The 26,957-nt window shown below is 34.8% G+C and overlaps 1 protein-coding gene across 3 annotated transcripts in view; it reads left to right on the top strand.

The window, feature by feature from the left end:
* Positions 1-26,648, top strand: part of LOC109083669 (MLX-interacting protein-like) — a 30,527-nt gene extending 3,879 nt beyond the window's left edge. The window contains exons 4-18 of one of the 3 annotated variants that reach the window (XM_042725092.1): positions 12-101; positions 192-233; positions 2,325-2,502; positions 2,589-2,678; positions 4,912-5,006; positions 7,343-7,910; positions 15,474-15,568; positions 16,609-16,729; positions 16,839-16,951; positions 22,789-22,827; positions 22,917-23,024; positions 23,170-23,297; positions 23,460-23,583; positions 24,246-24,375; positions 25,599-26,648. In XM_042725092.1, the coding sequence (XP_042581026.1) occupies positions 12-101; positions 192-233; positions 2,325-2,502; positions 2,589-2,678; positions 4,912-5,006; positions 7,343-7,910; positions 15,474-15,568; positions 16,609-16,729; positions 16,839-16,951; positions 22,789-22,827; positions 22,917-23,024; positions 23,170-23,297; positions 23,460-23,583; positions 24,246-24,375; positions 25,599-25,720 (2,043 nt within the window). In that variant the 3' untranslated portion in view covers positions 25,721-26,648. Of the gene's footprint in view, positions 1-11; positions 102-191; positions 234-2,255; positions 2,503-2,588; positions 2,679-4,911; positions 5,007-7,342; positions 7,911-15,473; positions 15,569-16,608; positions 16,730-16,838; positions 16,952-22,788; positions 22,828-22,916; positions 23,025-23,169; positions 23,298-23,459; positions 23,584-24,245; positions 24,376-25,598 lie in introns of all 3 variants that reach the window. The other 2 variants (XM_042725090.1, XM_042725091.1) reach the window with 2 other exon arrangements.
* The last annotated feature ends 309 nt before the right edge of the window (positions 26,649-26,957 follow it).

The following is a 26,957-nucleotide window of genomic DNA, read 5'->3' as shown; positions in this document are numbered from 1 at the left end:
CTGTTACCTAGGCAATAGCAACAGAAGGAAAGTACTGGAAAAGGAGAATTGAAATTGTCATAAGAGAATATCATAAATGGAGAACATATTTCAAGAAAAGAGTAAGTTTATTTTGCTCTCTACATTAAACTTTAACAGTACTGTGTAACCAAGTTGTTATTTATAAAGTACTGTTCAAATTCTATTTATAGTTACAGAAGCACAAAGATGAAGACCTGTCCAGCCTTCTCAAGGTAATTTTAAAATGATTTTTTTCCCTTCACTATAAAGTTAAAGTATAGTTAGTAATTTAGCATGTAAGTGTATGTGCATGATCTAATTGAGGTTGTTTTCTTTTATTTAGACTAACTTTGCTGTTCATTTGCAGTTTGTAATTTATTTCTGTAAAGAGATCAGCACTGCCTAAGAGAGTTTAGTCAAGGTAGATTGTGTTTAATTTTACACAAATGAAAACAAGGCTGAAGAAAAGGTGTAAACTCCCTGTACTGTCTTAAGATTAATTTTTATTATAAACTTTTGAAAGACAGCAGTTTGCATTAACTTAGTTTATTTATAGATATACTTACATAGTAAATTATATATAGAGAGAGAGACAGAGCCAGATCATGGATGTTAACGATTGGCTGGCTAGTGATGTGGAATGAAGTCAGTTTTATTTACAGCCAGATGGCGGTTCCAAAATCTACTTAAGCCTGTAGTGAATGACAAGAATGCATTGAAGATGTTTGTCATGAGCTGAAAGAGGATATTAGACACAGCTACCCACACAGATACGTAAAGCTTAGGTTTTGGGACACTTGAATTGCGTATACTCTGCCTGTGGTTTAACCCAGGGTATAAATGCTGCTTCTCACAAACTCCATCTCTGCAAGCACTGTGAGTTTAATGTGCATTAGGAAATGCAATGCGTGCATTTTTCACTTTATTTACATTCACATTAGCATAATTTCCAGCATTTTTGTGCATAGAAGATTACAGCATTTGGCAAATATTCTGCTGAAAATGTGCATGGGGGTTGATCGGAGAATGTAAAACATAAATACTGTATTGTAACTTCTAGTGTTAGTTGGTTCTTGTAAAAATTGTACCCAAGTGTGAAAAACCCTTAAAAAAGTAACTTCCCTTTAGGAGTATAGGAGTCTGTTCTTTGTGTCTGGATGTCTCAGCAGTAGAAATAGGAGACATTTTCATTTTAAATAAAATTGTTAAATTAGTTCAAATTGCAGTGCTCGACAAAATTTTCACAATATAATTTTTTGGCCAAGTCGCACAGCCCTGTATCATTTTTAAATAAATGTGTGTCATGTTACTAATAATCAACATCAGAGAACCACAAAAGTGTCATTAATTCTCTTAATATTAATGTGAAATCTCTTTAAGTCATTCAACTGACAAAAAAGTTTGGAAACCCCTGGTTTAGCCTTTAGATCAAAATGATTTTTAAAAGGATAGTTCTCCCAAAAATGAAAATTTGTTGTTAATTTACTCACCCTCTGGTCATCTAAGATGTAAGTGACTTTTTTTTTATTTGGTAGAGAATTAAAGAAGATTTTTACTTTGGTGATTCATAAAATGCAAATTAGCGGCTACCTGTTTTTGAGAATAAAAAAGCATATCAAAGAACACAGAATTAATACCCATGGCTCCTGACGATATATATTGAGGTCAAATGAAGTGAAACGATCGGTCTGTGCAAGAAAGTGTACATTGTTTGCAACATTATTACATAGATGTTTTACAAGTTTTAAACATATAAAGTGAATAAACTAGTCTTAATCAACTCCCCTTTTTACATAAACCATGAGAAACCACAAAACTTTCATTTTGCCCCCTTCATTTAAGTGAATACTCACATGCACATATCAGCGGATCTTTTCTCTTTTGGAACTCTTTCCTCAGTTCAGTGACTATTGGAGGAGCTGGAGTGCTAAAAGAGTTCATTCATCATAGGATCAGATATGCTGGTATTTTTTGGAATTGGTATTATTGTGAGGCAGACTGACTGTGAGAGATCTGTAAATTAGTTTTGATTGAGTGACTTGTAGATCTTTGCTGCTCAAGCCGTGAACTGTTTCAGATGGTTCGGTCCGATTTGGTGAACTGGTTCCTTTAGTTCACTAAAAAGAAGTGGTTCAAATAACTTTTGACTGCTAGTGCAATTGCAAGTACACATGCTTGATGCCTGCATTTAACTTTGCATGAACCTTGAGTGTCTCTGTTGACCTGGCCTGCTTGTTGCATTTTGACCTCCAAAGGGGGCAGAGGAACAGTTTTCACTTTTTGGGGAAGTGTGTCCAGACACTTGCCGTGTCCTCTTGTACCAGGATGAGGATTTCAGTGTGGGGGGCCGTCGCAGATCCCGCAAGAGTCATGATTCACCTGTTCCAATGGAGATGGACTCGCTCTTCGACATGGATGTGCTCATGTCTGAATTCTCAGACACACTCTTTTCCACACTGGCCTCTCATCAACCTGTAGCATGGCCCAATCCGAGGGAGATTGGTGAGAAATGGCAATCGAAGTCTGCCTTGTTAACATGTTAATTCGAGAGTATGATAAACTGTCCCTAAGCCTCGCTGTCCTCTTAGCCCATGCAGGTAATGCAGATATGATCCAGCCAGGCCTCATCCCACTGCAACCCAATCTGGACTTCATGGACACTTTTGAGCCTCTGCAAGGTACAAGCACATTTACTCTTGTTAACTGGCAAATTATGGATTGACTTGTTGACAAAATGAGTGGTTGGTTAACACTTTAGATTCACTATTAACTATGAACAAGTTGCTGATTAGCATGCATATTAGTAGCATATTGGCTGTTTATTTGTACTTATAAAGCACATATTATGCTTTATTTTACATGACCATATGTTAGATCCCTTTAAACTAGGGATGCACCGATCATGATTTTTCATGGCCGATTCCGATACCGATTTTTTTTACAAGCAAACTGGCCGATACCGATTTCCGATTTATTTATTTTTTCTTTCTTTAAGCAACAAACAAGAAAGAAGGAAAGTATGCATAAACAAGATGTTTATTTGTTATTTAATAGGCCAAACTGGCTTTTGGCTATTGAAAACAATAACTGCAAACATCTGAAATTAACGGCAGTAACGGCACAGTAAGTAGCCTACATTCAGTACATACATAGATGGTATAGACATCAGCATTTAGCTTTCATTTTTGAATTGGGTTGGAACTACATAGAACTGGCCTTAAATGAAAACATTAACTGTAACCATGTGAAATTAAAGGCAACAACTGCATAGTTCTACAATCCAGACAACACAATCAACACCCATTCAATAAGATGTTTCTTAATCAGCATTCAGTATTTGTATTAGTTTTTAAATTTGGTTTTAAATAAAAAAGGTCTTTACCAGTGAGACTAAATAAAGTATGCTATATAAATAAATTATTCCAAAATGTTAAAATCAAATAATGTTGGTGCGAATAAAACAAAGATGCAAAGTGTTTCATTCGTCCAATTAAAAAAAAAAATAGGGTAATGATTCACGTCTGTATTTTTTTTTTTACTTGAGTCAATGAAAAATAAATACCTTTGTCTCAAGTTTAAAAAAAAAAATATATAGATGTGAATCATTACTCTAAATTTTTTTTAATTGGATGAATGAAACACTTTTTTTCAGTGTGCTGCAGCAGGTGATTTTTAAATCAAATTAAGTTGATGTAATTTTAAGGTAAAATAAAAATAATCATCCTATACCGAAGTGACGTTTACTTATGGCTTCTCAAACGTGTATGCAAGTTCTACTTTACAAAAAAAAAAAAAAAAACATTTTAGTCCGTTTAATTTCTCATCCAATACACGAGAAGTTGAGCTGAACATCCCTTCACTGTATCCGCTTGTGCAGGGCGCGGACAGGTACAGTACGCTCGTGCAACTTCAGCGAGCGGCGCAGGAAAGGGGCTCTTATTTTGTGCAGTAGGTTGTTCGCTTCCTGCTATCTGTGCCTCAGACATGTAGCTCTGCACTTCCACTGCTGAACGGCTGCCTGTGTCCTGCGCACAGATTTCGAAATACTTCCACACAAATGACATGATAGCGAATGATTACAATGTAGTCTGGGCACGCAGGCGCACTTCTGGAAAAATCGTCCGAAAAAAAGACCAAAAACCGGCCGATTGCCGATCGCGTATTTTAAGCAAAAACCCGCCGGTTCCGATTTATGGCCGGTCAACCGGTGCATCCCTACTTTAAACCTACCCCATACATAAACTAAACCACTACCTTACTAGCCATTAATAAGCAGCAAACTAGGAGTTTATTGAGGGAAAAGTCTTTGTTAATAGTGAATATGTTTCCCCATCTAAAGTGTTGCCATAGTTGTTTGGAATATTTAAGAATTTTTTGTAATTTCTTTGAAAGAAGACTTTTATGATCACCGATTCTGCATTTTATTAACGAAAAATACAGTAAAAACGGTAATTTTGTGAAAATTTCTTTCTTTTTAAATATATTTTAAAATATAAAGTGATGGCTGCACCAAATCAGCATGATTTAAATAAAATCAGATTAAAATGATTTCTGAACGATCATGTGACATTGAAGACTGGAGTAATAATCCTGAAAATTCAGCTTCGCATCACAAGAATAAATTACATTTTAAAATAAAAAATATATATATTTTAAATTGTGTTAATATTTCACAATATTACTGTATAGATTTTTTTTGGTGTCTGATTTGTGACTAATTCACTCTTTCAGCTGTTGATTTTGGATAATTGAATCAATCAAACCATTTTGTGTAACATGACAATATCATAAATTGGTCTGAAATTCAATTAATGTACAACAAATTCACTGAATCTGTCAGAGTAGTTCAAAAGTTAACTGACTGGATCAAACATTTTGTTTTACTTTTTCTCTTCTTTTTTTTTTAACTAGATTTGTTTCACACCCTGCGTCAGCCAGCCTTCCCCTCCACTTCCCCCACTGCCCCATCCGTCACTCCCTTAACCAGCAGCAGCTCCCAAACACAGGTAACAATCCTGTCCCTGGATTCACAGATTTGTAGGGATGTAGTTGGCCCTGTTTTGTAAGCACTTTCTGTCCTCCTCCACAAATGCACAGTTGCTTCGTTATAATTATAAAACTCAACAATGTGAGTGTAACCCATAAATGCACAGTTGCTTCGTTATAATTATAAAACTCAACAATGTGAGTGTAACCCATTAGAATGATTACATATTATTATAACTGAACATTTGGAAGAAAGACCCATTAGAATGCTTGCTACAGTAAGGCTGAGTTGTATATGTGTCAAAAAAAACAAATAACTGAACTATTTATTCTAAGAAAATAATGTTTTTTTCCCCCTCCTATTGTTAGGTATTAAACCTAAGAATTGAATTTTACTTGAATGTTTTACACAAATACACAACTGCCACAGTGTCCTCAGAAAAAATTCATCTTGTTTTGAACTTCCATTTTAACCCATTTATTATTATAACTGAACATTTCAGAAAAATCCTCCAGGTCCTGCAATTTATTTGCTTAGGACAAAGATGGGATTTTATCCAGGTATTGACACAAAGTATTAAGTGTGTAAACTTTGGAACATTTGTGTAACGCAAGTAATTATTTTGCTATGAATGCTAGTGAATGCTAGAAAATTTAATGAGTGCATTAAATTACACATAGGCTCACTAAAAAAGAAAACATGCCTTTATCTACATTTCTGCAAAACTCCAAAAGTGTACCTGTACATACATTTACTGCAGTGTCCAGGTGAAAGGTATACTAGTGGTAATAAAACACCAACAACTTTTATTAATTTTCACATAAATTATGAGTGCAGAGATCCATTATAGATCAATAAAGATTTATTTTTACACAGTTTCTTGCACAATATTGTTATGACCTCAAAACACTTATCACTTTTTGATGTTTGTATCACATAACCAGCTCAATATGTGTGAATTCAGACATTGTAAACTTGCTCAGTAGCTCACCTGATGAAGTCCAAATGAGTCACAACAAATGAGCTCGAACACTTGTAGAAGCAAAATAAAATGGCATGGTTGCTTCAGCAAATATGTTTTTACCTCACATTTACATTTACATCAGTTATGGTAGGTGGTACATTATTTAAATTTTAAAGAATTAACCATTGTCCTTGCATTAACCTATAGCGCCACTCACCAGACATTTCATATCCAAACTAACACTATTTACAACAACCAATGAAAAAGAAAGTTTGCCATGTTGTGCATTTAGCCCCATTCAACTGGGCATTTCACTTTTAAAGTGTTGCAAGAAGCAACATAATGTCACATAATGCAGAAATGTCACCACAGGCTTATATTTTCACACCCTTTGTCACACTCTTTTCATGCTCTTTGGCACATTATTATTATTATTATTTTTTTCAAACTAAGCAGTTTATTGAACATTTAGATAAAATACAAAACAAAAAAAACATTTTGTATATATTTTTTTGAGTATGACATTTGATACCTTAAGCTTTTATGGCTCATAGTATATAATAAAGGAGAATTTAAAGCTTGTATACAAGGGGGGTATTCAGAGACCCAGACTGAGCAAAAATATGCAATTTGGTGCAGTTGCTGATATTTATATGGCCAAACAGTAATATAAAATTCTGATGGTCTGTAAAGTAAATCAATGCAATCTTTATTCCAGTATAGCAGACTAGTTAAGTAAAATGCAGGTAGATATCAGTTCTCATGCAAAACCTCCCAATAATACAACTCCCTAAGTTGATATTTAATTGCTGAGTTTATAATCAAAGCAGAGATGAATAAACGTTCCTGAAAAGCCTGATCTTATGTGATTATCCATACAAATCAAGTAAACCTAATATGACAGTTATTCTTGCATTTACTTAATGTAAGAATAACCAATAAATGTACGCAAAAATAATTGATTGAAAATTTTTAAAAAATTCCACAGCAAGAAGACACTTAAACCACTACCTGAAGGAGGACGTTTTTAAAATTGTGCTGTAATATCTTTTACTTGCTGAAAAAGTATAAACTATCAATCAGATGACAGAAAGCATGTAGTAGATTATATAAAACAAACATTTTTTTCAGCAAAGATAATCATAATTTAGAGGCCTTAGAAATTTGCATATCAAATATGATACAGTAAGCTTTATAGTGTTAATGTGTATTAATGTATTTGTCTTCTACCACAATAGCAAACATATTGCAAATTTTTACTATACTATCTATTCCTACTTTTGAGATTTAGGATTTTTTTTTCTCAGATAACTATATGGCCACTAGAAAGGCAGGAAAGAGCCTGATGTCTCTGTCAGAGTGTGCTGATATTCGTATCTGTTTTTTGTTAGGCTCCTTTGCTGTCATCCATGCCGCTCTCCACAGAGCTTCCCTCTGTGCCACTGGACTACCGCCTCACCCCCTCTGCTCCATTGCCCAGCCACCTCTCAGTCTCCAGCCAGGACAATGGTAACTCTGTTGGCCCACCCTATCCACAAACCTACATGCCTCTTTTACCGGAGCAAGTGACCCCCACCGTCCCATCACTCCTGCCACCGCCAGCTCCTCCTCTCCCACCAGCCCAGCAATCTCTCCAGTGTGAAGGTGTTTCTGCAGTTACTACAGTCCCCCAGCCCGTCCCAAGCATCCCACCTCCATCTGTAATAACGCACACTGCCCCTTCCACAGTAACTCCCACTGATGCAGCCACTAGCTTCAGTCACAGAACAAGCTTTGAGCTGCCCGCTGCACCATCTACACAGCCTGCAGCCTCAACCTCCACCTCACTCAACTCACAGCCAGTCAACTTTGCCTTGCCCAAATCCATTCTGCCCACTGTCTCTAGCAAAAAGACCCGACATCCACAAAGACCAATTGTCCCAGCCAATCCGCTGCCATCTCCTCAACTTATACTCACAGGTTTGTGTCTCTTCTCAAAGCAGATTTTGTAATATGCTGACGCTGCAGTAAAAAAAAAAAAACCTTGATGAAATGTTAAAAAAGGGCAGCTGTGGTTGCTAGAACTTTACAAAAAGTACAGTAGCAACATTAAGATTTACAGATTTAAAAAATATATATATATACGTTTATGTAATTAAGAACAAAAAACTGCCCCGGAACAGCTAGCTATCAGTGTGGACCATAGGCACCAATCACGTTATTATTGCAAAATGCTTATTCAGACCATGAGTAGCCTTCTTCTCCATTCGGATCGCAGGTGGATTTCCCTCATATGAGTAAGAGAGAGCACTGTCGGCGTGTCCAGTTTTATGTCAACGAAACTGAATTTTTTAATGTACCAGGTTTATATGTAGGTTAACGTTATATATAAAGTTGATAAGCAGTTAAATGTGTTGGTTTACAGGGCTCTAGACTAACTTTTTGCACTGGTGCGCCTAACTTTTTTTCTTAGGTGCACCAGTACAAATGTTAGGTGCACCCAAATTTTCGACCGCATCACATTTAACACCACAGTTTAAAAGTTCACTTTTTTTTTTAAATCGCGGTCCATATAGGCAATATTGACTTGTAAATGATTAACTAACCATCTGGTCAACAAAGTTCTTTATTTGAAGCACAATTCTACAAGAAAGGTGCTTAAAGTGCTTCACTGAGCTGAAATTTAAACTTAAAACATCTCAAGATAAAAGAAATAAAAAGAAAATCTAAATTAAGTGTTTTAAGGACTTCATACTGAACATCTCATGGCTCAATGTCTTATGGACTATCCTCCATTGCAGTCACATGCCCCTCGTATAGCAAACTCCTGTTTGGTCTTCTTGTCTTTGGCCTTGGCTAAACCAGCTGGCCACGCTCTCTCTAGCATCAAAATCTTCCAGACTTGGCCCCTCTACACTGATTCTTAACAGATCTTCCACTGTGTCTGAATGAAGGGATGCTCTAGGGTCTGATTTGAACAGCCTCTAAACAGCTTATACTACTGTCTCAGCTATTAAAATAGTTCAGTTTTGTATGTAATAGCAAACTGATTATATTTCGTTTTGTTTTTTTAAGTTAATTTAGAAAAACGTTTGGAGCATTTTTTGTTTGTTAAATATAAGGTTTTTTTTTTTTTTTTTTTTTTTAAAGTAACGACCAAGCAGCCAGCGTTAGACAGCGAGCCTATGTTTGATCAATTTAGTCTTCTCAAATCATCACGACTCGTCTAAAATAAAATCTATCGATATAAAACAGTTCAAGCATATAACAATGTTTAAACGTTAGAATCAGATAAATGTGCATTATATCCAATAGTTTGTGCCGAGACGCTTCAAGACATGGAGACGCCAGCATGATCACTTGCATTTTTTTCAGTAGATACGCCGTCCTTTTTGCACATAAAGGTAAGAGTAATACATCATTTGTAACTGCAAAGGGTCTTTTATTTGTGTGCACTTACAATATAAACAAAACGTTGTGCTTTTATAATATAAAATAAATCAAACACGATACGCTTTCTGCATCTCGTCTCTAACAGGAGTGCAAAAATGAACCGAAACTCAGTGAAAACATGCCTCACAGACCTGATAAATATATCTAAAGAAAGCTTTAAATGATTACTTAACAGAAGAAAACAAATCGAAAACAAAAACTCTTTCATTATAATCATAATCCGTAAAGATGCACTTCTCTCTAAAGGCACGTCTAATGAGATGGCGAGTCAGTATCAGCAACTTCATCCTTGCGACACAAACTCAGAAAACACTAGTTTATTAGTAAATAATTCAAATATCTTCTCTCTATTTCCCCCTGTCACATTTATGGTAATTACTTTTGCCGGTGCTTTGCGGCAAGCTTAAGCCTATTACGTGTATTTGAACGGAGAACTGTTCAGATGCGCTGCTGCTGAGGGACACTAAACACCGTCGAGCCGCTCTTGACAGTTGCGGCAGCACAGTCTTGTGTTGTTTCCACCAGCGTGACAGTTTTTTTCATCACTAATTGAGGGATGTCTAAAATATAAAAGTAAGGAGAAGTCTAAAACAGGCGGGAGGCCCGGCCCGCGTCTGAACTATGACGTGAAAATTATCCCGAAGCCCAGCTCGAGGGCCGTAAAAAAGTCGGGGTGCGTCGGGCTTGGGCTGAAATGCAGGGCTCTAGTGTCTGTTGTTGAACCTCGAACAGCTGGTCGCACCGGTGCAACCTCTTATTTTTATTTTTTGTCGCACCATTGAGAAATTAGGTTGCATGTGCTACCAAATTGGTCACACTCTAGAGCCCTGGTTTACACACAAAGAAAAGTGTAAGCTTTAAATAAGTCCAAGAATAAAATTAATAATTTCCTCAGCATGTTAAATTTGATTTACAGAACCTTTTTGCGTTTTTTTTAACAGTTTGGACTTAAATAAAGAGAGAAAACTTGCACTTAACCTTTTTCACAGGCATTTTGTTTTCATAGTTAGACAGATATCGTGATGTATCGTTATAGGATTGCCTAGCGATATATCGATTATTGCAGAATCGCTGTATCGTGATGCATATGGTATCATGAGGTACCCTGCAATTCCCACCCCTAGTTGGTCGCATGAGCACATGATTTGGTCGCAGTTGTTTTTTGTTTTTTTTTGCTACAACATGGTATTAATCAGTGCATGCTGATGAACTTTTATCATATTTTATAGTTATATGGAAACAAAAGAGGTTAACATTTAACCTGTTCTTTTTCATTATAAGTAGTATTTGTGATTTGAATTTTGTGGTATGCTATGTTATAAGCCGCGGGCTTTGGGTGCTTTCGCTTTTGAATTTGTGATCTTGTTGTCACGGTTTACAAGAAAAGATAATTGTTTGTTTTGCTTCCATCTATACCTTTCACTATTTAAGACTAAAACAATGATGCATTCATTGTTATTCTTAATTAAAAAGCACAACAACAATAAAACAGTAAGAGACGATGACAAACAAGCTTACAAAACGAAGGGGCAGATGCTCAAAGTATAAAAGGGGCACAAGGAACACGGCTTTAAGCAGGGCTGTGCTCAAAATGTCAATACAGCAATATACTGTGATGCATTCCTTGCTGATACACGTATCAATACGGATGCTTTATTCATATCCAAAATGAGGAGATGTGACTATCAGGAGCGCTGAACTCTCTCATGCAGTGTATGTTTCATTCATACTCGAAGCAGAAAGTCCAAAACAGACTCATAGGCCTTGTTTACACTGCAGGTCTTGATGCCCAATTCTGATTTGTTGCCTACATCCGATTTTTTTTTGGCTGTCCGTTTACACGTTCTTTCATTTGTGACCCATATCCGATTCATGTGTTTACACTTGCCATACCATCTGAAACATCGTGCATGCGTTGTTGTCATTTACCAGCCCCACATGTGCTTCCTCCTGAGAATACTTTGACGTATGCTGACAAAATGAGTCATAATGAGCAATTAAAAAAAAAGACATTCTCCATTAAAAGACCTTCAAAATGATTTATGATTTGTTGGAATTGGACAAAAAAAAATTACTGAGCCACACACGTTTGAAGTCGATAGAGTGAAGTCCTCCATTTTTTCTTATTATTAATTACTATATTAATAATCACAATACAGCTATTTTTTAATTTTATCTTTGGTATTATAAATAAGGACAGATGCAGAAAAAAAGAAAAGAAAAAAGAGCCTAGAAAGAAACAAATAATGCATTACCGTTATCATTTTATATCTAAACTAAAGCATTCATGTACGTAAAATAATCAAATGTAAAAATAACTTAAGTGTGTTCATTACAAATAAATTGATTATTAAAACAACAAAAGCAGTTCAATGAAGTGCAGCGAGTGATTCCCTCTTTTCTTTTGTTGTTAGATTAACATTGATACATGATACTAGACGTCCTACTGTAATGCACAGATCTAATATAATGTTACACATCAGATGTTTTCCCCCGACCAGTTCCCCAAGCTTTCACTTAAGACAGAACAGGTTATGTTTGCGTAAATACTGTAATTCTGTATATGTGTGTATTTATCGGGAACGCGTGCCATCAGAAGCGCCGTTATATGCATGCACTTCGGATGACAGTCAATACAAGAAGCGAGCAGAGAAAAGGTAATCCTCTCAGAAAATGGACAAATAAAGATATTTTCAGATGTGTATTTACTACCTGGAGCATTTTTTTCAGGGTAATTTTTTATTATTTTTTTGCCTGTAGCTCAAAATAGCCCGTGCTAATTTACACTCATTTTGCCAGCATGGGTCACATATTAGGTCATTAAACCACAAAGAAGTCCCAAATTGTCGCAGTTTTAATGACGTACAGAATGCAATGCCTCAGAAAATCCGATTTGCCTGTTTACATGACAGTCGCATTGGCACATATCTGATTTAGATCCGATTTATTTCCACATTGGAAGTAACAAATAAACATTGGAAGTTTACACTGTCACAGAACAGAGCCGATCTGTGTCACATATGAGCAAAAAATCGGAATTGGGTCACATTTAACTGGCAGTGTAAACGAGGCCATAGAAGTAATAACTTATGACGTGCAGGAAATCCCTAATATGGAAAAAGCATCCGGCTATCACTGAAGCTGAGCTGATTAAAAAGCAGAAACGTTTTTACTGTTGAGATACAGTGAAGACACCACATTAGTTTAGAATTTTTACTGTGCCTGTATCGATATTGTGGCACTTGTGCAGCAGTGGAACGTGCTTAATTTGAATACAAGAACACAGTTGAAAATGGAGTAGAAAAGTGCAAAGTTTCTAAAAAAAATTATGAATAGAGCATAATATATAGACAGCAACAAGGTTTAATCTGGCCGCAGAGGGGAGCACAACCGGGGTTGCCTGATATAGAGAGACGTAATCCCCGAAGCGGAGCTTCCCACTTGCGCAATACAGAAATGTCTGCTAAGTGTGTTACTTATTTTTGCCAACCTGGCAAAAGTGCTAAAGTTTGTCTAAGTGCTAAAAAGAATGTCTTTGTGCATGCACACAGCTTTGTCTGTGACTAAACGTGTGCGCGTGAGATACACAGTGAAGACAGCGCATTAGTTTAGTAACTCTTCAAATTTGTATTTTTATTTTTTTAAATGTTGAAAGTGTGTTAATTTGTGCAATGATAACCTACCAGCAATGCAAATATGTAAATATATTAATATGAGTACATTACAATATAAATTTTATAGAATGAGTACATTATTATTTATGGGCTTAAAAACAAGATGCAAACAATCAGAATATTGTACCTGGTGGTAGTTAGAAATGGCCCTATAGTATGCTGTGTTTAATAAACAGCTGTTTTAATCAATTCTGCTGAGGTGAAATTCAGTGCAGTCCTGTATCATATCGTGGCCTCTGAATCGTAATATGTATCGTATCGTGACTTTACTGGTGATACACAGCCCTAATCGTAGAGTGAAAGTTTATCATTTGTGCAAATTTTTAAGTCTTGCCAGTTTAAACATTCAAGCCATTTTAAATCATTCAAAAGAGGTGAAAGAATTCTGTACCTGCACACTGTTTTTCATGTGAACACAGAATCCAGTTCTCTCTCACTTCATGGATGAAGTGAAGTGACTGTGTAAACAAAGAAATCAGATGTGTAACAGTCTATACATGCCTGCTGCTGAAGCGCGCGCACACAGACAGCCGGGTCTAGACAGCGTGAATACTAAATCGAGCTCTCTTCCGCTTTTTTGTGCATGGATGAATAAATACAGACAAAATTAAATCAAAATGCGCATTTTGACGAATATCCTAGTAAACACAGTCGTTAGGCATATGTCTTAACGTAAACAGTTGAGAAAGAAAAGGCGTGTGTATCAGTATATTAAATCCGTGCTTCGTTCTTAAAGTGAAAGCAAACTAATAATTAATCTAATGCTGTCAAAGAAAAATACAAGTGCTCACTGCTTCTGACTAAATAACCGTTATAACATCAGGAATGATTCATCTATATTTAATTTATAGAGTGAAGACTGTGCAGTTATTTTACATGTGATTAGCCTATTACATTTCTGTAGCGCACCTGGAAACGTATTTTTGACTGAGCTGAAAAACCTGAAAAGCACTGTTTATTGAACGTGTCTTTGTTGTATTGTAGTTATTTTCTGCTATTGTTTGTAATTTGGTTATCTGTAGAAAAGATTTTTAGCACTGAGCCCATAGCAGCCAGAATTGTTTTTCAAATTGTTTATTTTCTTTATGATTTAAAAAAAAATGTGTAGGCCTATTTTTTTGTTGTGAATATCCCAACTGAGGTACAGAATGTAACATTTTCAGATAAATGTTCTTGTTATATATTTTGGTTGCATTTGTGAGTTAATAAAAATGTAGATGGATGTTTAAAATAGATATAAAATATAAAAATATCGATATATCGATCGATACACTCCTGTATCGAATCGAATCGTAATCGTGTCGTAGAATTTTTTGAGGTATCGGAAAATATCGTATCGCTGGGTATGAGAATCGATATCGTATCGTATTGTGACGAACCATCCGATTTACACCCCTATTTGATACAAGCCTCGACACAGTCTTTTGAACAAGTCTGGTTCATAAACAGGCTTCGGCGCCTCAGTGTCAAACGTCCCATCTCTACGTTTTTCATAGAAATAACTATTTGCTTCAGTTGGACAACAGATGTTACAATTATAAACTAACAATAATAAAATAATAAATTGAAATTATTTTATATTTAAAAAAAAAAACGATAATAAGATGTATAAATTATAATATTTGGCAACATTTCTACATATAATACAAGTGCATTTTTAGTTGTTTTTTTTATTGTTGTTGTGTCTTTCATTTAAACGAATACTTAGTTTGTGGCTTGTTTAACCCACCATTTTCAAGTATTCAAAGTAAGCTCTACAGTCCCTAAACGTCAATGATAAAATGTGCAGCAATACTGCTGTTGTCACAAGTATATTAATCAATGACTAAATTTTCTCACCGTGCAATCCCTGTAATATACTGACAGCCACCGTAAAAACACAGTTAAAATCAAAGCGATCACAGTTCACCGTAAGTAGCTTTTCCACATGCTGAGGTAAATACACAATGTAGTAAACCTTAATTTAGCAACATAAGTTAAAACATGAAATCGTAATGTACATAAAAAAAACTAAGAAACCGTCATTTCAGTGAAAAGCAATCAAATATAAACAATCACAGAGAAAGCTTGTAATTTTAGTTTTTCACCGAAAGACTGTGTGCATTAAGGGTGTGTGTTTGTGTCTATGTTCTGTTTCAAATGCATTTTGATGCAGTGTGAAAGTAACAGAATCTGTTGTATTTTTTGTGCGTGAACTAGTACAGAGCACTGTTGCATTAACCTGTAAGTGTAATCCACACAAATTGCACAAAGGTCTGTTGACATTTATTTCCTTAAAAAAAAAAAATAGTGTTAATGCTTAGGCAGTCATCCAGAAATTTCATTCAGAAAACTTGTAGAAGGCTTAAAATCGACACCATTGTCACTGCTGAAGTTTGTTCTCATCATATACATCTCCCATCATAACCATTCCCAGGTCCCACCAGTGCTGTCATTGTCACTCCGTCCCCTCTCAACTCTGATGTTGTCCCCACCACTGGTATGGTCATTGCCTCCTCCAGTATTCCTTGTGTAAGCCTTTCATCCTTCATGTCCTATCCTGTTTGCAATAATTGTATGTATAAAAGGGTTGTGTTCCATTCAGAATTCATTTGAGAGAAACTTTTAAATTCCAATTTATACATTTGAATTGTAATTAAGATTTGAATGTAAGAAAACAGAAATGGAATATAATGGCTTTTAGTAATTTTATTACATTTTCAGTGTAAATTAATTAAACAGTCATTATAATAAACAATGATTATTAATAATAATAATAGTTTTTTAAAGAATATGCCATTCGTAAGTTTGAGTTCTGAGATTTTTTTGTTCTACATTTTTTACATTTATTATGTCAATTATGTTCCACAAGGCTGCATTTATTTGATCAAAAATAAAGACAATGATATTGTGAAATATCATTACAATTTAATTTTCTATTTTAATATTTTTTTAAAGAATGTATTTTAATTCTGTGATGTAAAGCTGAAGTTTCAGCATCCTTATTCCAGTCTTCAGTGTGACATGATCCTTTACAAATCATTACAGAATAAAAGTTTTAATTTCCTAAAACCATCTTTCCGACCACAAACTAATAAATTAATTTTTTGAACCATTGTGGAAGATCACTACAATTTCCAAAACTATCCCAAAGTCTTTTTGAATTTTAGTTCTTGTCTTTTAACAATGGCCTCTGATCCAATCAATCGTGTAGTATTTCTTATCAAAGAAATGATACTAAAAATTATTGATGACTTATCTTGCACTCATAGGTGTTTTTAATTGGTTATTTTTATAAAATAGACCATCTTCTTTTTTTAAATACCTGTTCAACGAGCAGTTTCTTGGGAGTCTTTAAACAGAAAACCTAAGAAGTTTTCTTTTCATACCTATTTTTCTGTAGTGTGCATACAAAATTTATTTTAAATTGTAATTCAGTTTAATTCCAATTCAGCATCCCATGGAAAGGGAGCCAATTACTACATTTTGAATTCTGCTCAACCCTGGTAAATAATAATTCAGTTTGCCCCAAGCAATGCATAATTACATTTAAAAATCACACTGCCTTGCAGGTTTCTGCTGGTTTTCATATTCTCTCTCAGACACAGAAGTCACCGCAACTAATCATACCCAAAGAAGAAACTACCACCACTATATCCAACAACAAGACATCCGTGCAGTCAGCAAGTACAGGTTAGATTCAGCCCAGTCACCTTCAATTTATGCTGAAATTGCTTTGTTCTTATTTTACTTGTGTTTCACTGAATCTAGGATTCCAAAAAAGTTTTCTCTTTTTCTTTAGTACATGATGGTCGAGTCTCAGGTCAAGGTTCACCATTGGGAGCAGAACAGGTACCAAGCCCCCAGTCACCTCTCAACCCCAGTGCAGGCATGGGCAAAAATGAAGGCAGTCAGGTAATAGTTCATGATATTACACTCATTAATGGTTTCCAAATTTATGTCTGTTCAGAAATGTAAAAGGTTAGTTTCCATCTGTCAAATCAGAGTGGAAATCTAAATACTCATTTTACGTATATTATATTTATGGCAACTAATGGTCCACTAATAATGAATTTTTAAAGGCTTATGATAATCACAGAGAGTACTGAATGGCTGATATAATGCTAGGGCTGTCGATTTAATTCATTCATTTTGTGTGATTAATTATGGAATAAAATAACAAGTTAAAATTATCAACACATTTAACACATTCCACTCTGGCCCAGACTTGTATGTCATCTTACATCGATGCGGACTGACTGCGTGAAGTAGCCTATGAGATTGAGGTTATATGCCCCTTAAATTCAAGATATCTGGGAAAAAAATCCCCCTGTAGGCCTGTATGTTTTTATCTCATATTTATATCATAAGTTATAGTTAAGAAATATCACAAGAGTGCTGGAATTTCTTTAAATCAGTGTGTCTGTGGGTACTTAATTTTTTTTTTAAATTCTTAAATATTTTTGGTCACATTACCGCTAAAATATTTTAAATCTGACGGACCTAATGACTGTTTACAGACCGAAGATTTTTTTTCTCCCCCGCGGTAAGTTACTGCATCATCAGAGAGAATCGCAGTAGCAGAATTCAGAGCAAATGAGTGTAACAGCACACATAAAGAAAAAAAATAATTCAGAAGCCCACTGATGTGAAAATTCTAAATGTTTAGTTTATTCATAACACCAAGTAAGCTATTTTGCTGAATATTCTCAAAATGCAAAAAAAAAAAAAAAAAAAAAACATTCAAAATACCTACAAAGTGCACGCATTACGTGAAGTCTAGTGCGCATGCGCATTTACAGTGCGCTCTTTCACTGCATGATTCAGTCTATTAAAATACATTCAGAATGATTGATGACATGGGGTCAGAAAATGTATACATTTACACCACTTCATATAGTTAATCAATTTCAATGTGATATTAATGTGATGATAAACTAGAAGTTAATTAAGAGACTCACATTTTAGACATCATATTACCTGTTTTTGCACTATTTCAACAACCAAGCACTGTTTTGTGTCTCTGAGCAACATGATGGTGTTTAGTTCCTGAATGAATCAAACATTTTTATGATTCAGTTCAATCGCAATGACTCACTCATTAACAGTGATTTGCTGCCACCTACTGGCAGTTTTCATTTCACATTTAAAGTACTTTTTATTATTTAAAGGGGTCATATGATGTTGCTAAAAAGAACATTATTTGGTCTATTTGGTGTAATGCAATGTGTTTATGCGGTTTAAGGTTAAAAAACACATTATTTCCATATAATGTACATTATTGTTCTCAGTGGAGCGTGAGAAGCAAGTTTTGTCACTTCCCATGTCAATGAATCATTCAGGCTGCTGCTGATCCAGAAAGAGCAACATAAAAAGTATTTTCAATCACTCATCATTATTTCTGTGTCAAAGACATTCAATTAACCATAAGTACTGAGATAAAAGTTTATAGTTTGGGTATAAACACGTGTTCTCTACAGTAGGGTTCAAAACGAAAGTATCTAAACGTGTATGTGTTGTAAATGCTTACACTCTTCCGCCAACAGGTGGCGACAGCTGCCCGTTTAAAAAAAGTATTTGTCATTGAATCATTCGTTCAGGAGATTCCAATAGTGAAACAAGTCTTTATGAATTGAGACACTGACTCCTTCATTTATTTATTTTTTTATTTTGTTCAAATTAATATATTTTTTAAAGACTTAAGCATTGAACATTTGGTCAAAACCACTAGTAAATTATTTTATTTTGCTAAGTTTTCTAATCTTTTTTTCTTCAGAATTATGAGATAATCATGATCTTCAATTTATATATAAAAAACATGATTCTCATTTTACCCAGAATTGTGCAGCTCTAGTTTACGTGTTGTTTATTGCTGCATATAATAGATATATTATATTATATTATGTATAGGGATGCACCGATACCACTTTTTCCAGTACTTGCCGATACCGAGTACCGATATTTTTATTGCATTTGTAATTTTTTTAAATATTGGGTACAGAAATCAAAAGAGTATGTATAATGTTAGCTGGTTGATTTAATTAATTAAATAGATTAGGTAAATTAGAGATTTATTCAGACTCCTTCAACATTTCACATTATAACAGTTTATTCTCTATAGTTTAAAAGATGGTAATAAAATATGACAAGAACTCATAGTTAAACTGTGTCAGAACAAATTAATCTTGATAATTTCAGACAACTTTTATAGAAAGGTATGTAATGGATTACAATCAACCAAAAATTATTCAGACAGCTGTTAGTATGACAGTATTTACACAACTATCAATACTTAGTCGTGCCACCCTTAGCCTTAATGACTGCCTGTAGTTTTGTGGGTATGCTGTCAGCCAGCTTCATGCAAACCTGAACTTCCAATTTTTCCCCAGACTTTGTTTGAAGAATTTTTGGGTATAATTTGTCACAGTTTACTTTATTTTGCTATCCTCATTTACATAAATGAACTATAGTTTCCTGCACCCACTAGTAAAAAAAATATATATAAAAATGTATATCTGGTCTCTGAATAATTTTTGGTTTTACTGTATATTATTCTGTTATTTTCACACTTAATTATGCCCATTAAAATATATTTTACAAGTTTTTGTTACTTTCTTTGTTCATGTTTTTGCTCTATGGTTCATCATCTGTAATTTAATAGCATTAGAGCTGCTCCATTGCAGCGACTTAGTACTGTAATGACGTGCTTTGCTGTAATAATGCAGGGAACCACTCGTTATAAATCTCCTGTGTTATTTATGACAAACAGAAGTCGCGTTTTTTGTTTTTGTTTTTTATCTGAAACGTGCTTTGATTTATATTCCAAAGCCACTCATATAATGCAGAAACACTCAAGCAAGCAAAACACACGCAACACGTGCATGTATTTGTACTGTTGCACAACGAGAGGGACAGTAACGTACTGCCTAGCGCATTACACACAGGCTGCTATGTTCACTTTCGGCAGAAAGTCATGTATGCCTAAGGTTGAAAATAAATTTAATGTTTATAGTGAATGACCTTATAAATTGTCTTTTTTTACGATTTAGTTTTAATCCAAATGCGTGTGCTAAGTGAGTGAACATCAAAGATCACACAACAGAAGTGCGCGAGCGTGCTCTCTCTTTCTCTCTCTCTCTTTCTCTCTCTCTCTCCCTCTCTCCCTCCCTCTCCCGTTAAGTAACTTGTGCATTGTTTTACTTGTTTTTGACATATCCGACCGAACTACAAACTTTCCAGTGATGAACTGTATATTTACTCGACAAGCTCGCGCATCTCCGCCGCTGCGTGTTCAATCCATTCAGTGTGCTTTGTCAGCTCGCACACGTCAGCTATACAGGCGTGAATGTTTAACATTATATTCATTGTATAAATATCCCACGTAGACAACCTTAATCTCTAATAACTTAATTCTGCTGTCTGTTGTTCAGTTGTCGGTGTTTCTTTGTCTGAATATAGCACTTATCACGTGCTGTATTGGCATTTGGTATCGGGGCATTTTAATGAGTACGAGTACAAGAGCTCAGTATCAGCCCGGTATCGGTGCATCCCTAATTATGTAGATATATAATAAGTTTAATTTCATAAAGCACAAGTTGATTTCAAAATGCTTCTACATTTTGTGTTTTTCAGTTGAATAAAATACTATTTTCCTCTAAATATTTAGTCATTGAGGATTTCTTTAAAAAAGTCTAAAAATCTTGTCTCGTCTCGTTCTCGTATCTCGTCTCGTCTCGTGGGATAAGTGCCTCGTCACACCCCTACAATTTAATATATTTTGGATGAAAACCGGGAAGCTTGTGACTGTCCCATAGACTGCCAAGTAAAATACACTGTCAAGGTCCAGAATAGTATGAAAATCATCGTCAGAATAGTCCACCTGCCATAAGTGGTTAAACCATAATCATAAGCGATGACAATACTTTTTGTATGCGAATAAAACTATAATAACTACTTTATTCAACAATTTGTGTCCTCTGTGTCACTCCACATCAGCGTAGCGCCATTTTGGAGAATCTGAGCAGTACACTGGCAGCGTACGCTCTTCTGTGTCAGTGTCAGCATCTGACGATGCTTTTCATACTTTTCTGGACCTTGACAGTGTATTTTACTTGGCAGTCTATGGGACAGTCAGAAGCCTCCCGATTTCCATCCAAAATATCTTAAAATGTGTTTCGAAGACGAACAAAGCTTTTATGGGTTTGGAACAACATGGGTGTAAGTGATTGATGACAAAATTTTCATTTTGGGGTGGAAAATCTCTTTAATGGTACAAAGACCTCTTATATGCCAAAAGATCAAGGCAAGTTTGATTTCTCATGTCATGGCCCCTTTAATATCGGTATGATTTCAAATGTGATATTGATTTTATACAATAGTTTTATACAATATTGTTACATTTTAGATGTAGCACTGTCTGTTTTTTTTTTCAAACCAATGCCAAAGCAGAACTGTTGTGCTTTTCCTAGCAACACAAAGTGCTGTTTTGTTACAACGAATCTAGTGAGTCAAGTGATCGATTCATAAAGACAGTCATTTGCTTAGTTTCTGAATGAACCAGCCATGTAAACGAATCGGTTGAATGAGTGACTGAATAATTGAATGAGTAATTTACTGGCAATTTTTTCCCCAGTCCTGTTTTTTATTTTATTTTCTTTTTTTATTTTTTTTATTTTCATATTTCATTATTCAATAAAAAAAATAATGCCCATTTAAAACCCATTCTCATGGGATTATATATGTAATTCTAAATGCAGTGTAAATGCATTCATGCCACCAGTGAACAGTCTGTGTAAATATACATAAATGCCACTTCAGATGCAGCTTCTGAAAAACAATGTTATGACCACATTGTAGCCTTAAAAGTTTGTGTAATAAATTCTATGTTGAATGTAAGTATTTATTTCTAAAGCTACTTTTGAAGTGTCTTTTCAATGTTTTTCTCATTTAATACAATAATGACTTGAAATTATCTTTTGGGGGGTAATTTCGCTGATCAAATCGATGTTCAATTAAGTATTCAATTGGCACATCATATAATTATTAGGATTAAACATTTGAATTGCTTGGCAGCCCTAATTGTTAACTCGGTATATTAATGGAATATGAGGTGTACATAAAATTGCTTATATTGAATGAACACAAATTTTATTGAATATTTACCGTATTTTCCGGACTATAAGTCGCACTTTTTTTTCATAGTTTGGCTGGTCCTGCGACTTATAGTCAGGTGCGACTTATTTATCAAAATTAATTTGACATGAACAAAGAGAAAACATTACCGTCTCCAGCCACGAGAGGGCGCTCTATGCTGCTCAGTGCTCCTGTAGCCTACCCCTGAAAACATTAACTGAAAACAACTGAAAACTGTTAACTGAAATATTAACTTTAAGACAACTGAGAAAGACTGAATGCAAACAAAATGCCCCCAAAAGAAAATCCTATTCTGCAGGTTACAAACTGCAGGTAGTAAAATATGCAGCCGATCTGATAGGTTACAGGAGCACTGAGCAGCATAGAGCGTCCTCTCGCGGCTGTAGACGGTAATGTTTTCTCTTGGTTCTTGGTTTTAAATCACTGTGACTTATAGTCCAGTGCAACTTATATATGTTTTTTTTTCCTCGTCATGACGTTTTTTTGGACTGATGCGACTTATACTTAGGTGCGACTTATAGTCCGAAAAATACGGTACTCAATTCACATTTGTTTGTTTTTGTCCATTGACTGCTGTTATATTTTGGAACTGACATAAGGGGGAACTAACAACTCTCTTAACTGGCCAACTAAGCAAGGTTATCACTAATTTTTATGTTGAAATCCAAATATATTCCAATTTATTAGTTTGTCTCTATTTGTAATTTTGTCATGTGATTTGACACAGAGCCGCAGAGTGAATCACATATCTGCTGAGCAGAAGAGGCGATTCACCATAAATGCCTGCTTCAAGACGTTGTGCAATCTTGTGCCGACTCTCAGGTCTCAATCAAATGTAAATCTGAATTCATCTTACTTCACTTGATTCTTGAAATCACAGCCTGATTCTTTCTTGTTGTTTTCTCTGCACAATTGTAATAAGACAAACTATTTTAAATAATCAAAGTTATTTATTTTGTCACACACTACTGGGTTTCCAGATTAGTAATGCTGCAACACTTCAAAAAACTGTTGACTACATTGGCAAACTGCAACTAGAGAGACAACAGATGCAGGAAGAGACCAAGAGACTACGAGAGGAGATTGAGGAGCTTAATACTTCTATAAGGTATGTTCATTGCAATAAAATATATATTTTTTTTCATTACTATTTTAAAGCATTACATTTGGAAAAACGATGCATGTGATGGGGAGCTCAAAAAACATACTTGATTTCAAACAGAAAAACCTCAGTATATGAACCATTAAAGATGCCCACTGTTTATTGCAGCTTGTGCCAGGAACAGCTTCCTGATACAGGTGTTCCCCTAACACGCCATCGCTTTGACCACATGAGGGAGAAGTTTGACGATTATGTGAAGAACAGAACTCTTCAGAACTGGAAATTTTGGATAGTATCCTTTATCCATACTAGTGTTATTCTGTAGCCACATGGCATATGAATCAGTCAGCGGTTATACTTTTTTGTCCATTGCACTACATGATCTAAATTATTTTTCTTTAAGCACCCCATGAGGGTACTTATACATTTTTTAATTAAATTAAGAAATGACAACCTTCATTTATTTTGACCTCAAAGTACACTGATTCAGTTTGTTGCTCAAAATAAGTTTGGGTCGTTAATTAAAAATAAAAAACCTAACCAGTCCATGAATATTTAGTATATTAATTTTAAATAAAATTATTATTGTTTTGTAACAATACAATAGCATTATTACTATAACTTTTTTTATTGTTTTTTTCTTCATAATTTATTAAAAAAATGTATTAGTATGTAATAATAATAATAAAATACACACTTTACAGCTGGAAAAAAAAACAGGGGGCCAGTCAACACATCAGTGAGTTTGCTGTGACCCCCAAAATGCTGCCCATGTTTTTTTCCATAACAAATAGGGGGAGTTTTCAGTAGCCCAAATTAGTGTTTACACTTACTCTATTTCAATGTGATTTTTTTTTTTTTTTTTTTTTTTTTTTTTTTTTTTGCTGTTCTTCAGGCACCTGTGTGCTGTTGGACTCCTCCAGAAGCCTATTTTCTTTAATACTTCTCTCTCAGTTTAGCGTAATTATTCAGCCTCTGTTTGAGTCCTTTAATGGGACAGTGTCTACCACCAACAACACAGAGCTGTGTGAAACCACCATGCAGTGGCTGGATCGGTACTGTACCCTCCCAGTCCTCAGACCTAGTAAGTGCTCCAGTACTTTTTAATAAAATGTCAGAACTGGAAACTAAGAAAACACTTTTTTTTTTTGTATGTGTTCTGGATTTAAGAAAACACTTTTTTTTTTATGGCTGTGCAATTAATGATAATCGGAAATAAATATCAGCATATGCAATTTCTAAACCAAATTATTTTTTATTCAGGTGTGTATAAGTGTGCATTAGGTCTTAAAATGACAGCAGCCTAATGTCTTAGGAGGGTAGTTGTGATGTTGATAAAAATTTGTGAATCAAAAGTGTTTACTAAGAGAGCAATATTTGAATTGCTTTGTGGTGAACTGAAGAGAGGCATACCAAATTTATTTAGTTATATATATATATCTCAGATGTCTGTTGGACCATGGTCAAAGTTCCAAAATACTATAATACAATACTACAAACTTGTTCCAACGCTCATTAGACATATTTTTATTATTTGAATTTAGTTAATTTATTTGTCATGTCTGTTCTACAGATATGAAATTACAGTTTTATTTATCAAGCACAATTAATACTTTTTGATTCTGAAATGTGTTATTGTACACTAAAATACAATTTTGAATGTAGCATGTTTGCATAAGAGAAAATAAAATCAGAATCACAGTATCCACTGAAAGAATCACAGTCTGATTATTTTGTCCATATTTTACAACAAAGGTCAGTTTGGCTAAATGTCAAACTAAAATGTATATGCAATTGCTAGGGGAACCCATATGTTTTCAAACATTTTTAACTGGAACATGGAATGGTATTTTATATTATATTTTTAAAGTGTAAAAGTCTTTAAGAGCATGTTAATATGTGTGTTACTGGTCTATGTGGTTAAGTTAACTTTTAAAGAATTTTTTTAAAGTAGAAAAAGTCCTAATAAAATATACAGTGTATGACTTATAATTAAAATAATACAATACTATTTAATATTTTACATGTACAAATTGTCACTAATTTGAATGGAACACCAAATTTATTTTTTGGCAAATATAATCCTAAGGGAGAGCTAATCATGAAATGTGAAATGATAATTGAAATATGTAATTTTACTGTATTGGTGGTCACGAAAGCACATGTATTTTGTTGACACTCACTCACTCTCTTTCTCTCTCTCTGTGTGTGTGTGTGTGCGTGCGTGCGTGTGTGTGCGTGTGTGTGTGTGTGTGTGTGTGTGTGTGTGTGTGTGTGTGTGTGTATGTTTGTTTCTGTATCCTCCAGTGGTGCTCAGGACGTTACGGCAGCTCTGTACCAGCACCTCCATCTTGACTGATCCCTCACTTTTACCTGAGGAAGCTAAAAAGGCTGCTCTCAACCCCAAAAAACATTTCTCAGGATCATAGTTTTAAGTCAATGTGATTTTAGTTTTTATTAGCTGAGGCATGTTAGTCTTCAAGGTGCCTTGACAGCAACACTGTGGTGAAGTCTTTGCTATGTTGTTATTCATTGAACTCATTTAACTCCACTCAAACTGGTGGAAATGCAGTCTCTCTTGTTTACATGCAGTCTCTACAGAGCCATACAGCTAGAATGTCTTTGTGTTTTTTAGACTTCATTAGACTTGTGGATTTTATCATTCAGTGTGTTTTTTCGTATGTTTGGGTGTCTTCCATTTTAGTGCTCTTATTTTGAATATTTAGTGGATCCTCACCCTCAGTTCATCCAAAAACTACAGCACCACTTAACAGAAACCAGGATCAAGACTGGCTTTTTGAAGTGCATGGACAGATGCATGGACATGTAAAAAGTATGGGTTAAAATTGCAAATAGAACTACAACTACACATATTTATATTCTTATGATGTTTTTTTTTATATATTATAAGATTTATTGTTGTGCCTTAAATCAAGTAGAGCTATAGAAGAAAAGGTTGAGCTATAGAAACATCCCGGTGAGTTGTATACTGTATAGGTGTTTTGTTTTTTTGTTTTTTTTTTGTTTTTTTTTTGCATGCTATAGGCTGTTATTTTAGACATAATGATCAAAACAAAACTTTTAATACCATTTAATAGGCCTTTCAATAGCATTTTTTTTTTTTTTTTCCCTTAGAGTATGTCTTAATGTCAGCCACCTGATTATTATTACAATTCACCTTAAATGGCCACAGGTCTGAAATGTAAGGACATTTCACAACTATTGTTACATATGAAAAATTATTTTTCACAGTGTGCTTTGAATGTTGATTTGTGCTTTGTTTTGTTTCCACAAAAACTGAACGAACCTTTCCAACTCTGGCCTGTTCCCAGTAATAAATGATTTTGCATTCATTTATATGCGAAGCGTTTGACTAAATAATGTTGTTTGTAATTGAAGCTGGATATTTTCACTAATCCGCATGAGCAACTATGTTCAAACCATTTTCTTGCCTTACCTCAAGCTTAAGCCTACAGTAATAATTTAAATTCAAAGCAGTCATGTTTGATGTGGTGGGGGTTTGGGATGTTACTGTACGTACAATATGTATTTTTGTGTGTGAATCTAGAAAAAAATTGCTCTGATAGCTAATATAATGGCAAAAAAACCTTGAGATGGTGGGGCGGCCATGCTAGCTGGTACAGTTGCACCAGTAAACAACTTTCT

Source organism: Cyprinus carpio, chromosome B5, assembly GCF_018340385.1.
Source record: "Cyprinus carpio isolate SPL01 chromosome B5, ASM1834038v1, whole genome shotgun sequence".
In the NCBI taxonomy this organism is placed as follows: Eukaryota; Metazoa; Chordata; class Actinopteri; order Cypriniformes; family Cyprinidae; genus Cyprinus; species Cyprinus carpio.
The sequence above is the reverse complement of the archived record's forward strand: the minus strand, read 5'-3'. Positions and strand labels throughout refer to the sequence as shown.